The sequence below is a fragment of the Anabrus simplex genome, chromosome 5, assembly GCF_040414725.1.
Source record: "Anabrus simplex isolate iqAnaSimp1 chromosome 5, ASM4041472v1, whole genome shotgun sequence".
Lineage (NCBI taxonomy): Eukaryota > Metazoa > Arthropoda > Insecta > Orthoptera > Tettigoniidae > Anabrus > Anabrus simplex.
Genome location: NC_090269.1, coordinates 376,902,491 through 376,918,135, shown reverse-complemented (window position 1 = coordinate 376,918,135; position 15,645 = coordinate 376,902,491). Strand labels below are relative to the sequence as shown.

Here is a 15,645-nt window from a genome sequence, read left to right as displayed (position 1 = left end):
CAGTCATCACATTTGATCATGAAGTACTGGGCGATTGAACAATAAAAATACAAAAAGGAAAACTAAATTGCTCATATTCTATTCATCGTACAAGAACAATCAGCAGAAAATTTAGCCCTTTGCGATCGCAGTCTTCCTAATTTTTTAATTTTATAGAAATGTTAAACAGATTTTTTTGAGCACAGCTGAATTTGGCAATGAACAGAGTATCTATATTATTTTGAGCCCTGGGAAGTATTTCAGTTCCTGTAAGTCATCTGTATTATTTTACTGTACCTCTGTTGTCCTCAGTACCCTTAAACTGATGATGTAATATAGTGGAGTTACATAAAACATTTAGGGGCTGCTAGACCAAGACTGTCAAGGCGGGCTCAGTTCACCCCAAAGAATGTGGGTTCGATTGCTCATCAGGAAGTCGAAAAATTTGAAAAACTAGATTTCCACTTTCAATGGTGCATATGGTCTGAGGTTCACTTTCCCTACACAAAAAATGAGTACCAGGTTTATTCCTGGGGATAAAGGTGGCTGGGTATAGAGCTAATCACTCCACCCCACCAAGTGCCGAGATTACGGATAGTGGAAACTTTTACCTTCCACCCCTCCAAGGGCCTTCCTTCATGGCCTGTATGGACAAGACTTTGCTTTGCTTTACTTGACATAAAATCAGCAATATATCTATCAATCAAGGATGAAACAAAACTTGACAAGGTATTGTGTAATTCAAAATGTGGGATTTTGGTGTGGTTGGTATAAGATTTTACACTAAGGATAAATTTCAATATGACATCCACCATTTAAAAATATAGACGATGCATTTTATTTGGCATAGTAATACAAATGACCAATACTGATGCAAAAAATTATGGCATTTAAATGATCTAACTTCAAACATTCAGTACACTTCCACATAAAAATATCACAAGGATATCACCAAGATATTTTAGTCTTCACAAGCACATGGATCATCGAACCACATTATCACCAAGGCTATCTGCTCTGACAACATGCTAAGCACATAAACTTACATCGGTAATATTCATCACTCAGCCAAGTATCCCACTTGACTATTAACATGACGTAGACATTTCCAGCCGTTTTATCGTCATTACTTGCCTGGTGAGAGGATTTTGGTAACTCCTACAACACGATCATCGTTACTTGCTTGTTCCTGTACCATCCTGGCATAGTCACGCTCGTCATCGTCATCCAGCATTTCCAGCATCCGCTGCTTGTATCTGCAAAACAGATTATTATGGTCAGCTTTGAAAAATAAGATTTATTTCTTATCAGGAATAAAATGAAAATGGCACATGACTGCCTTCTTTATGATCTTCGTTCATTCTTTTGAAAACCATTTGATGGCCACTGGAAATTCTTTCTGAATATCTCATTATTTTGAAATTAAGATAATAAAAAGGGGCTGGCTGACCGAGGCGGTAAAGGCGTGCTCGGTTTGCCTGGAAGGACATGGGTTCCAATCCCCGTCAGAAAGTCGTAAAATTTAAGAAACGAGATTTCCACTTCCGGAGGTGCATATGGCCCTGAGGTTCACTCAGCCTGCACCAAAAATAAGTACCAGGTTAATTCCTGGCGGCAAAGGTGGCCAGGCGTAGAGCTAACCACTCTACCCCCTTGCATGCCGCGGTTAACAATGGTGGAAGCCTTTACCTTCCATTCCTCCAAGGGCCTTCATGGCCTGTATGGAGATGTCTTTGTCTTTCTCAAGATAATAAAAAGAATGTGAGATGTACAAAATGTAACATCGTTTCATTTCATTATGGATTTAATTTTCCAGTCAAGGTCTTATTAAGTCTTGAGCTAACGGATGTGTCCGAATTTGTACAGCTTTGAGAGATCAGTCATTTATGAATGCTACGGGATAGACACTACATTACATACATTCTCAGAATGGGAAATATGAATTTTATTAACGTGAGTTGGGACAAAAGATAGATAGGAATAAAACCAAAATAATGAATCAATGACAGACAAAACACCCATTCAACCACAAAAACTTAAAGGTGGTGGTGATCGTGGTGGTTATTGTTTTAAGAGGAGGTACAACTAGGTAACCATCCTCTATAAAACACTAATCAGAGGAAAAAAATGGAAGGGACCCGACACTTCAAACAATGAAGATATCAGCCAAAGGAAGACAAGGACCACGACGGGCGTGAAAATGAAAGACTCCCTAGCCCTCACAAACCAAATATCGTCAGGGTCGGAAAAGGACAAGAGTTGACCAAGAGAGGTCGGATAGGATAGATGAAAGTGATAGGATAGATGAAAGTGAGGGGCCCTTTTAGTCGCCCCTTACGACAGGCAGGGGATACCATAGGTGTTATTCTACCGCCCCCACCTACAGGGGATCATTAAAAACAAATGTAGGTGATGTGCTGAAGAGCAAAAAAGGGAAAGCTGGAAGAGCTATAACTGTTATGGCACAACTGACCAAAAGCCATATCACTACACACCCAGACCCTAGTATTCTTCATATTTCTGTATGCATCAGAATGCTGGGTCCTCAAATGGCGTCAAATTTCCTTTTGAGAAAATTAGATGATCATAAATATGACTTTCAATAGATGAAACTCACACTGATAACGATTAATTCATCTGCATCTAAGAAATAATTTTCGAGAAACATCGGTATAGAATTTGGACAATTTACGAACTTCATCATATAGAACCGTATTGATACAGTTAATATTAATAAACAATGTTAGGTTTATGGTCCACCCAATCAATACACATCACTTTACAAGTGAAAACTATTTAATATAAAAACATATTAAGCATATTTTGGGACATGTTTCATCTCTACTTGCGACTTCTTCAGCCATAAAATCACGTGGTAGATTACAAAACTCACCATCCACAAGCTGAAAATAATTGAAGAACTATTTGAGAATACACTAAAGATAAAATATACACATTATTTACACAAAATTGTCCTCACTTCTTGCAAAAAACTTTTATGTCCAATGTTAAAATTTGAAATCTAACTTGAAATATGACATGCCAGCCATAACATCTCGTAATGGAATACAATGTTCATTGTTGCTGTCTAGTAATTTAAAACGGAAGAATGCACATCCTTTATAAACTGCTGAGAAATCACTGAAGACAAAATAAAGTAGTTTAACACTTCTTACAAACAATCTCCCTTCAATGTTAAATTTGAACAAACTTACTTGAAAATGTTACAAGCAGTGTTGGTATCTGGTAGTTTCAGTGTGTTGACTGAGGGAGATTGAAATTTGGGCCTTGGAATAGGATTGGGACCAGATCCACATCAGAACATTTAAAAACATTAACTCGCATGGAAATTTCTTTGAAAATAAAGCTATTCTGGTAGTACAAATCTGAAGCCTTCTGAGATAGCTGTCATATGGCAAAGATCAATATTTCAAGCGCATTACATGGCAAGAAAACGTGTTTTGAGCAGAGAAGTATCAAGGAAAATTAAAGAGATAATGTACAAAATGGACTTTGACTAGCAAGCAAGAGAGTAGAATTCCAGCCAGTGAGATTAAATTCCTAAGAAGTGTGATAGGAAAGACAGTGAGAAATGAAGATGTTAGAAAGGAATTTGACAGCTGTTGGTGGAGCTGTAGAAGATCAAACCAGCTTTCGGGCTGAATACCCAACATACAACATACAATACGAAAACCAGATACCTTTATCCCTTCTCTCTTCGGGTTCAAGTATGAAACGAGACTAATCTTTGTAGCAAGTTTTTACGACCAAATTTCCTTCCTGACGTAAACTTCATCAGAGGAATTAATGAGATGAGCTATTTGTTTTACGTCGCACTGACACAGATAGGTCTTATGGCGATGATGGGGATAGGAAAGGCCTAGGAATGGGAAGGAAGTGGCCATGGCCTTAATTAAGGTACAGATGAGATGAAACTAATGATGTGGTAAAAGAGTAATTAAAACGAACTATATTTACTTTATATGTAGGCCTAAAAGTCACATGTTCAGCATTTGTCTCTCTAATTTAGAAATACTGCCTTCCAACAAAAATAGCCACTAAAACTCAGAATACATTCATAAGTTTGTTAAAAAATAGTGCAGAATGTTTACATGTACAATTTATAGCTCTTTATAGCCTAGAAGTCATGTGTTCAGTGCACAAAACTTCAGGTTATCACATATTGGACCCCTCTTTACTTTTTTAGGCTGTAAAGGGGGGGAGGGATCTAATATGCGAGTACATATGGTATTTGATCTAGTTAATTTATGCTAACTATTTTTTTAAGCTGCTTTTGTAACTGCTTCTTCAAACTACAACGGTTCTCTAATTAGGACGGATAATTCTATTATTTTGTCACAGAAAAAAAAAGTAGCATAACATTCACAAATTGACATAACTAATGTAATATACAGACTAAAACTGATTGTTAAATACTGAAATATAAACTACTGCTTGAATGACATCTGTCCAGTTGATAACCAAAGGCAAGTTCTATATAATACAGAGTTGCCACTGGGGAGTAAACTAGCTTCAGACCATATAGAACTCTCTATAGGTGCACAAAACACTTGGCAAAATTATTTTCTCCCCTTCAACAAACTCACTAGAGAAGAAGTTACAGCCTGTTTTTCAGCTGAGGATATAGCTTTCCCTGAATCTGTTCACTGAACAGCCATACTGGGATATCTCAACAGGGAACTCCAAGTTTACTGTGTCTCAAATATCTCACCACTCAAACAGAAAACTTTGGGTCAAGAAACTTGTTCCAAATTACCTACAATTCCTAAACTGTAAATATGCAGGGATTTCACAGGTGACATTATTCTAACCAGATTGTAACATCATTTCCATTGTGCTGGAATATATTAGCTGCATGAGAGGATGAATTTAAAAAAATATTAAACATAGTTAAAAACAGTATTATCATTCTGTTTCATACTTATATAATCTTTAATTGTGGAAACTAAAAACCCAAGTCCAACTGAAAATCCTGCTGAAGGCAGCAAGCTTTTCATAACATAATGAGGAAGATACTGTATAACACTCACATTTGACTGTTAGGATTATTTCTCTGATTGCGGCAAACTTCCAGCTTTTTCTCAATCTGACGAAAGGCATCTTTTGGGATTGGTTCCACTGCCTTCACCATAGACCTGATTTCTGAAAACATAACGTTACAGGCTACAAAATACAAACACTTGACAGAAACTTTACGTACACCACATATCATAAAAAATATTAAATAGTCCAGTTGAATAAATGATTTATGAATATTTAGTTATATATAGAACCTTTTAGACAAAATTCCAAACAATTACATCAGAGATCATTTTAAAGAAAGACCGAATGACCACACGACCATAAGTACTAAATCTAACTCAGCACCAAGAGGCTAACATAGATGTTCTTGGTAAATACAGATCTGGATACAAAAAAATGCAGATCAACTGACAATCAGGAACAGAACACTCAGGCAATGCACACTGCGTAACTAAATGTCCTGGTCATATTTTCTTCTACTTAAAAATGCATTTGTTAATTATTCAGATTTGTGCCCTGAATTTGAAATAAAACATACACATTTTTCAACAGAAAATCTATGTTTTGATAAATACCTTATAACAAAAGACTGCTGATCTTCATGTACAATATCAGGGGTGGAGTCTAATGAGGGAAATATATTAAGTTTCCTTCACTTCATTTATAATATACTTCACTACCCTTTCTGCCAGAATTGATATAAATTCTTCACATGTTTAAATAGAAATATACGATGTGCTCCTTTTTCCTTTGTTACAATAAAGTTCTATATGCTTCTTTAGATAAGGTTGAATTTTGCTATTAGATCAAGTCTTGAAATTTCCAGTATGTGTTGACCCAAAACCAAACCCTCGATCATTCATGCTGGAGGTCATTAGGGCATCAAGCTATGCTGAATTTTGAAAAAAAAAAAATAACACACCAATGAACAGAAAGTGCCATGAGGCTACGCAGAAAGGAAAAGGACAGTTGAGGAGAAACAGGAGAACTCTATCATCACTGTGACAAATTATGTGCCTCCTGCATTGTGCTGTACAGTTACCTTCAAACTCACTGGGATGAGTGTGGCTGTTGCCCTATTTAAAATGCTGCCCTGGACTTTGCCTGATATGAAAATGCAAAACCATAGATCATCATCTTCAGTGATGCTGATAGTAGGCTATCTGCCATCTCCCAAATGCAAGCTTACCACTTCACAACCTTTAGTTAGCAGTCAACTTGCTCATTCAAAGTAAAATTTTTGAAAAACACTTCACTATCTTTCTGATCTATTAAGAGACAATTTTTCAATGTACAAAGAGGTTTGGTTCAAATTTATTTAAAATGACAGTTTTCAAAAAATGATTTTCCTGCGTTCTGTTGTTTCCATAACTCAAATAATATAGTACAGTAGGCGCTCTCTAATTTAGCACATTCGGGAGCATGCCTGGATTATTATTGAATCAATACTGCAGTTTTAATTTTGTTATTTTACCAACTGTGCAGCTTGAAAAACATAGAATAAAAAATGAAATTAAAACTTTGGAACTTATTTAACTGAAAGGAAAATTAGTAACGTAAAGTGATATTTAAAACAAGTTGTAATAAGCTGCACTGCGGCAAGAAAAGAATAAGGCTAATGTTAAAAAAATACTCCAATATCACTTTGCTTGTGTGATTTAGATCTCTTCTTCAAAACATCATTACAGATTAAACACAAATTTATGAGTTCTGCAATACTGAAATACCGCATTAAGAAGTTTCTGTTTTTGCTGTTTTCGATACTATTAATTACCTTCTAGTTTTTGATGTATAGTGAAGGTCACATGTTTACGCTTAGCTTAATTAGCATTCAGAACTCATGCTGGGCTTCAAGAACATCCTAAGTACAGTACACTGTAGTTATATTGAGCAAACAAATATGTAACCCACTGGAAAACAGGCTGAAATGCAAACCGACAGTTACAATAAAAAATGAGTGAACTAAAAATGAAAAAAGTGAAGCACACACAAACAGCAGTGACTAAAGAAAATGGTAGGTAGCCAGAGCAGTGGTGCGATGTGGTGGTCAAGGTCAATGAACATACACACACAAAAAAATCTGAACACCAGCGGTTCAATCGGTGCAGATTAAAAGAGCACCTACTGCATCTATTTCCTAACTCTTGGCTATTTGCAGGAGACAAATTTCCATTACAACACCACATATGCAAACTGAATCTACTACAATATTCATAACAGGCCCACTATAGTTTGTCCGTTTCAAACAAACATATTAATAATAAATAATAATAATGTTATTTGCTTTATGTCCCACTAACTACTTTTACGGTTTTTGGAGACGCTGAGGTACCAGAATTTAGTCCCACAGGAGTTCTTTTAAGTGCCAGTAAATCTACCGACACGAGGCTGACGTATTTGAGCACCTTCAAATACCACCGAACTGAGCCAGGATGAACCTGCCAAGTTGGGGTCAGAAGGCCAGAGCCTCAAACGTCTGAGCTACTCAGCCTGGCAACAAACATATTGAGGAAAAGATAAGCGTGCTGTACATACCGAGTGGTACAGCTGCCCCTATTCACTGAGTTTTATGCAACCCGCAGATTAGAGCCTAACCTAAAAATAATGACCTTGGTTACTCACAGCAATGTCTGATTACTACGCTTTCTATAATTTGTTTATTCAGTCAACGAATCTAGTGTTGGCTACTGAATGCATGATTCGAAGCAGTGTATCGATTCATTCAAGTGTCCGAGTGAATCGATTCACAGGAACGGCGAGCTCACGGCACATGATTCAGCTTACTCCCAGCGGACAGTGCTGAGTGGCGCACTCACTGGACGTTGACGGGGAGGCGAGCTTCCGCTGCAGCGAGACATACAGTGAATCATGGCACATCGAAAGAATCGTGAACGAGCGCGGCTCAGTGAGACACATGATACACACGGCTCCTTATTGGCTCACTGGACACGCGGAGAGCCGAGCTTCCGCTGCAGCGAGACATACAGTGAATCATGGCACATCGAAAGAATCGTGAACGAGCGCGGCTCAGTGAGACACATGATACACACGGCTCCTTATCGGCTCACTGGACACGCGGAGAGCCGAGCTTCCGCTGCAGCGAGACATACAGTGAATCATGGCACATCGAAAGAATCGTGAACGAGCGCGGCTCAGTGAGACACATGATACACACGGCTCCTTATCGGCTCACTGGACACGCGGAGAGCCGAGCTTCCGCTGCAGCGAGACATACAGTGAATCATGGCACATCGAAAGAATCGTGAACGAGCGCGGCTCAGTGAGACACATGATACATACGGCTCCTTATCGGCTCACTGCAGCGAAACATACAGTGAGCCATGCTACACTGAAAGAATCGTATGCTATAATGGACTCTCGAGCTCAGCTCATTTGAAAATAATACCCATTTGCATTCACTGTCCTCTTCTTACAGGGAAGTTTAAATAATAGATGGATTTACTTGCAGTGTTATAAAGGTAGTCACAACATAATTCTGAAGTAGCTAGTAAGTAGGTAGCCTATTAGGTTATACTATTTATTAGTTTAATGAATCTTAGTATTATAACTTAGTTGACATTTGACAATTATACTCGACTCTAGCCTGCCCTATGACTGAGTCATGCTCATGACCACTCAAAAGTACCTGTTTTATATTGGGAAGAACGGCTCAGTATTCTCTCAGTTCATATGTCACATCGTTGCACAAGACTTCAATCATATGTGGACAGACGCAATAACAGTATGTTGAATCAGAAAACCAGCGGGCTACTGTACATCTCGGGTAGCCTATACAAAATATGACTATTAAAAAAATCCTCACCTGATAGAAAAATACTGCGGTTAATATCGCGTGGCTATGCGCTTGCATTCGGGGGATGGTGGGTTCGAATCCCACCGTCGGCAGCTGTTACGATGGTTTTTCCGTAGTTTCCCCATTTTCACACCAGGAAATGCTGGGACTGTACCTTAATTCAGGTCATGGCTGCTACCTTCCTAATCCTAACCTTTCCCACCCTGGATCACCGGACACCTTCGATGTATTAGAGTAACTAGCATTTTTTCTAAGAAAGGAGTTCATAGTATGAAGACCAGATGGCAGCTGCGAGCACTGAATGCTGTTGCTGCTGTCTTACCAGCACATACTACACAGATGCAGTAGGAGCGGTGACCAATGAGCCGTGAATCGGATCACTGTATCGATTCAGTAACGTGAACGGAATCAAATGAATCAATTCAGTAAAATGAATCAAATGTCCCATCACTAAACGAATCAGCATTAATGATACAATACTGAATGATCACAATGCTAAAAAGAGAGATGTTCCACCTATTCAATACAATGATAAACTGTTGCACAAATTAATGTCACAACAGGTTTAATTTGGTTTGGGACCGGTTTTGACACATATCTATGTCATCATCAAGATCTGCAGCAAGAGTGCTCAAGGACATCACACTGCATGTGCGTTGATAATTGTATACTTCTTGCCATGTTTTTTCTATCGGCTGATGATGACATAGATATGTGTCGAAACCTGTTGTGACATTAATTTGTGCACCAGTTATCATTGTATTGAATAGGTGGAACATCTCTCTCTTTAGCATTGTGATTCTCAGTTCAATACAGATCAATTATGAAGTTTTTAACTTTAAATACTGAATGATGGTAAAGAATCGTGAAAATTCTGTAACACAGAAACTTCATGTACAGAGAATATGATGGCTGAATGATAGAAGTAGTGTTGTTATAACGCTGACAAATGACAGCTCGTGATAGCCGAGCGTGGTTGAAGTTAGAGGAGCAAAGCGGTGCATGTTGGTTGGAGGTTCGAGTCCGATATAGGACAATTTTGTTATTTTGTTGTTAAATGTTCATGTGAGTCGCGTTGCTGAACACAAATCTAAATCATGATCAGTCTTTATGTTGCAGGTACTCTGTTATGTTCGTTTCTAAGTAGCTCTTAAAAGAGCTATTTGCAGTAAGATAAGCTATTACCAACCAAGATGCAATGGGCTTGTGCATGGCCATTCATTAATGAAGGAAATGTTCAAAATGAACATCTCTTTCGTTAATGTATATTTTAGCACGGTAGAGGTGAGTCATTCTTGCTTGCTGCAACGTATGTGATGAAACTGCCTGCACTTTGCAGTAAAGTTTACTATGTGCTGTTTCATGTACCCTATGTATCAAGTCCAGTCGTTCTTCGAGTTGAACGTCCGCAGTTGCTTGGTTGAATGGTTGTGTCATAACGCGGGCAATAAGTGCAGTACGCTTCATTCGTTGTAGCCGTTTGCCATATGAAAGTCGCATCTTATTATTCCTTTCTGATGTATGCTTTCTTTTTAAAGGTGAGACAGAGAAGTTAAACCTTAATTACAAAAGCGTTTAACAGTATAGGAATAAAAATGAAAAGCTCGTAGCTCCATTCGAACTCTGAATATATCGAAAAAATCATATACTGGCTGCGATTAGTACCATGTATCCACTCCAAGCAATGAACAGTAGGTCTCGTATCTCTGTACGAATAGAAAAACCTACACTATCGCTTTGAAACTGATTCTGCATGTTACAAGTTTTGAACTTGAACGTGCAGACAGGTTTACCTTGCTGCAAACACCAGAGTATGCTAAAGAACCATGTGTCTCTTAAAGCCGAGATAGTTGCAACCATTCCCTACACGTAGAGTATGTACCTATTACTTGGTTAAATGAGTCCAGCATAATGTTTCAGGTGGTATGCACAATGGGTTGCTGGGCTCAGTAGCTCAGACGGTTGAGGCGCTAGCCTTCTGACCCAAACTTTGCAGGTTCAATCCTGGCTCAGTCCGGTGGTATTTGAAGGTGCTCAAATATGTCAGCCTTGTGTCAGTAGATTTACTGGCATGTAAAAGAACTCCCGCGGGACTAAATTCCAGCACATGGGCATATCCGAAAACTGTAAAAGTAGTGGGATGTAAAGCAAATAACATTATTATTATTATCACAATGGATTTGTCTGTAGTTGGTGCTTATGTGGTGATAATTATTATGTCTGTTTATTATAATTTCCTCAGAAGAATATCTGTGACTTCAGAAAAGTCAAGTCTTTGTAAAGAACGCCTAAAAGGGTACGAAGTGAAAATTAAAAAAAGTCATGACTCAACAAGGTTTCAAACGCTCTCTGCTCCATGTAGCTTATTAACGCACATCTAACATGCCTAATTCCGCATAGCTACTCCCAGCGCGTATGTACACCACTTAAACTCTCTATTCACGACGAGAGCGAAAGTTCTCGTTTTGTAAAGTTACTGATGTGTGATAGCCTTATGATCCAGTTTTATGACTTTATTGAATGCCGTAACAGTAGTAATTACATGGCGTAAGCTATCACATCTGCTGTACAGCATTTGTGTGCCATAGATTTCAAAAAACTGTGAAAAACACGTTTCTATCAATTTCGATGTGATGAGACTACACAAAATGGCAGTGAATTGACATGTCTGTAATTTGTCCTAACCTATCACGTTTTCTATGATACCGTGACCACCCTTTTCTATCAAAAGAAAATGGCCTCTTGAACCAATCAGGTGCGCAATTCTCTCCCAACAGCTAAAGGCAGAGCTGTGGTTTGTACACTACAGTAACATTTCGAAATAATGACCGGAGTATTGGACTCCACTCTACATAAAATGGTACAGTGTTTTTGAGATGGGCCTCACTTACTGCCTCTTGTAGCGTTTTTGCATTGTGCGGGGAAGTCTATATCAGGCTAACTGCATATGAAATTGCTGTAAGATATTGCGCAAGATAGGACTAAGAGACATTTCATTTCTAGCTGGTTGGATATGTCCGGGAAAGATAGGGGCAGCTGTACCACTCGGTATACAGGATGAGGCATCTGAAACCTGAATAACCTTGCAGTGATAGCAGAAAATTCTTCAGACAAAAGCTTGAAAGAAGCCAATACTGACAGTTTTTTCACAGATGGTGGTTTTGAGAAGATGTGGAAGTCAACTTTTTAATAATAACATTCTTCACATGAATTTATTTTTGGTGGTGCACCTGTTCAATAGAAAATTAAGACTATCCACTTAAAATTAAATGGTGTGTACAGTCATATTCAAACTAGAACATGTGTCAAACCTTTTTGGGTCATCTTCAGCTAGTAACTGAGGGAAAAATCTTAAAATTCAAGAATAACATATTTTGGAAAAGAAAACATGTTAACAAAAGGAGGTTTTTGGATATTAACAGTATTATTTTTTAAAAACATACGTACTGTGTTTTTCATAGTCTAGAAAGTTTAGTTAATAAATAACATTAGTGTGTCATACTAAAATAATTAAAAGCCTAATATTTCCTTATTCCTCAAATAATACCCATAAACTGATTACCAATATTCCTTTTTATCCTATTTAATGCATTCCTTATCTTATTTGAAATTATAGTATTCCAGCACCAATCGATAAATCCACACTAATAATGAACATGATAAATAACCTTTTCTCAATTTTCAACCCTATATCTAGTATTATAAACAGGGAACGGATTTCTATGTAAATACTGTACATATTTATTTAGGATACTAAGATTAATTATATTTTGTATTATCTTTACAAATCATGATATGTGAAGATGAAAAATGCTGTTTTTATTTTTCATATTTTTCCATATTTTGGAGTTTAGCATGTATGTTCCATATTCTTAGTCATTAAAATTTATCATCATCATTTCCCTTTATCCAGCTGTAGCTGGGTAGGGGCAAATATGGTTCCTCCCCACTTTCCACCACTCCTCCTTCAACACTGTGTCCCAGCCCAGGTTTCTTTCTATAATACTGCGTTGGATTGTGTCCTACCATCTCAATCGTGGTCATCCACGGCCTCTCCTTCCTTGCATTTGCATTTCCATCACCTTTTTTTGACATTGTTGCATCAATCATTCGCTTTATGTGCCCAAACCATCTTAGTCGGTTCTTCTCTATTCCATCATTCATTTTTCCCACTCCATTTTTTCCCCGGATTTTCTCATTCCTTATTTTGTCTCTTCTACTCTTCTGTATCATACTCCTCAAGCACTTCATTTCAGCTACCTGTATTCGACTTTCATCCTTCTTTGTCATTGTCCAAGTTTCCGCTCCGTAAGCTGTTATTGGTACGTAATACATCTTGTACATAGTTTCCTTTGCTTCCATTGGCACATCTTTGTCCCATAACATGTTTCTTACACTATGATAGAAACAGCTTCCAGCTTGAATCCTCTTACTAATTTCAGCATCCAGTCGAGCATTCTCCATTAATTCACTCCCCAGGTATTTGAACGTCTCCACTTGTCTGCAAGTCTAATCTTACCTTTCCCTTCCTTCACCCCTCTAGTCATAACAGGAGTTTTACTCTTTTCTACACTTATCTTCAATCCACATTTTTCGATCTTCCCATTCACCACATCCAACTGTTCTTGAACTTTCATGTCCTCTTCTCCCCAAATCACAATATTATCTGCAAATAACATGATGTTCATTTCTCTTACTCCATATATTGCTTTGCTGTTCTCATGTAGTTATCTAATCAATCAATACTGATCTGCATTTAGGACAGTCGCCCAGGTGGCAGATTCCTTATTTGTTGTTTTCCTAGCCTTTTCCTAAATGATTTCAAAGAAATTGGAAATTTATTGAACATTTCTCTTGTATCCCTTTACTATTGTAAACAGGATTGGCAATAGAACACTTCCCTGTCTCAGCCCACTAGTAATTTTGAACCAACTTGTCCTGCCAACGTGTGTTTGCATGCAACTACAACATTCCTTGTACACTGCCATGATAATTTTTATTAATCCCTGTCCAATTCCTTTTTGCACCCGACTGTCTCAAACTTAGGTCCTGGGGACACTGTCAAATACCTTTTCAGTGTCAATGAATGTCATCACCATATCATTCCCATACCCCCATTGCTTTTCCATTACTTGTCTCATAATGAAAATGGGCTCTATTGTTGACCTTCCACTTCTGAAACCAAACTGATTTTCCTGTATCTGATTTTCAACCCTCAACCTTATCCTACTTTCCAGTATCCTCTCCATTAACTTAGCAACATGGGATATTAGAGTAATCCCCCTGTAGTTCTTCAATACTTTCTTATCGCCTTCTTTGAAAATTGGGATGATTATTCCTTTTTGCCTATCATCAGGGACCTCCTTATTGTCCCAGACAATCCTGAGAACTCAATATGTCCAATGCAGGCCAACAGCTACTGCTGCCTTTATTATCTCCACTGAAATTTCATCTATTCCAGCAGTTTTTCCATTCTTCATCTTTCTTACTGCCATTTCAATTTCTTTCATTGTAATTTCTTTATCCATTTCTTCATCAACTAATTGCCTTTCCTGGCCATACATTGAATGACTTGTCATTAGTTCTCATGTTCAGCAACTTCTGAAAATACTCTCTCCATCTATTTCTTATTTCTTCTGGGTTTGTTAATACTATGCCACCTTCATCCTTCACAAATGGTGTTTACTTGACCTCTCTTCTTGTTTCTTAAAATACCATACAGTAATTTCTTGCTGCTCTACATATCATTTCTCAATTTCTGTGCGAATAAGGCCCAGCTTTTCCTCTTTTCTTCTCCCATTACTTTCTTGGTCAAATTCTTTGCCTCCATATATTTTCTTTTATGTACTTTCTTCAGTCTTAGATGTTCTCCATGCTTTCCATGACATTTTCTTTTCCTTCACTTTAATCTTTACCCTATCATTCCACCAGTGTATCTCTGTCTTTCAATATAGACCATATTTTGACTAAAAAGTATTAAATTCTATCATATTAACAGCCTTGTCAATAATGGAGAAACAAATTAACAATTGCTTATTTTGTAATTCGAGCATTCCCTTTCATTGCTTCATAACTCCACCCAATTCACTACCGGTCATTCAGAGTTTGAATTAGCACCGAGATGGATCATAGTGTTCTTGTATGTACCACTATGTCTACATGTACAGTGCACTCAGCTGTATATTGATTTCATTGAAGACATTAACATTGTTACAATATGCGTAAAGCAGTACAGTCAAACAGTTTAAAATTAAAGTTATGTATCGGAATTTAAAGATAATGGTTTATCAACTGACACTAAGCTACTATTTTGTAATTTGTGTCAGTGTATGGTGACATTTGCTCAAAGGTTCCTGGTGCAACAACACATTTCAACCTGCGAACATCAGGTTAACAAAAAAGGAAATTCCAAGCAGTGACAATGTTTCTGAGACAACCAACAACTTTGAGTATAATTCCAGAGTTCAACACCGATCTCTGCCATGCTCTCATCTCTGCAAACATCTCTCTCTTCAAACTGAATAATCAGTGCTTCAGGGAATTCATCGAGAAATATACCAAACAAACTATCCCAGATGAATCAACAATCAGAAAAACCCATTGTTCAACCATGTACAATGAAACTGTTGAGAAGATAAGACAAGAAGTTAAGGACGTAGTCAAGGACGGTCTAGGGAGGTCAAGTCACGAATGCTACTTATGGAGCCGCCATATTGGGTCTTTAAGCGAGCGTAACCAAAGGCAAGTGTATTCGAATTTAGAGGATTTCGGTACCGTACATTGAAATAAAAACAAAACCAACTATGTTT

At 37.8% G+C, this 15,645-nt stretch overlaps 1 protein-coding gene across 1 annotated transcript in view; it reads right to left on the bottom strand.

The window, feature by feature from the left end:
- Positions 1–799: 799 nt before the first annotated feature.
- The window catches only part of CycH (cyclin H), a 52,836-nt gene continuing 37,990 nt past the window's right edge, over positions 800–15,645 (bottom strand). The window contains exons 5-6 of the mRNA XM_067148662.2: positions 5,031–5,142; positions 800–1,235 (exon numbers count right to left, since the gene is read on the bottom strand). Of these exons, the coding sequence (XP_067004763.2) occupies positions 1,106–1,235; positions 5,031–5,142 (242 nt within the window). The 3' untranslated portion in view covers positions 800–1,105. The remainder of the gene's footprint in view (positions 1,236–5,030; positions 5,143–15,645) is intronic.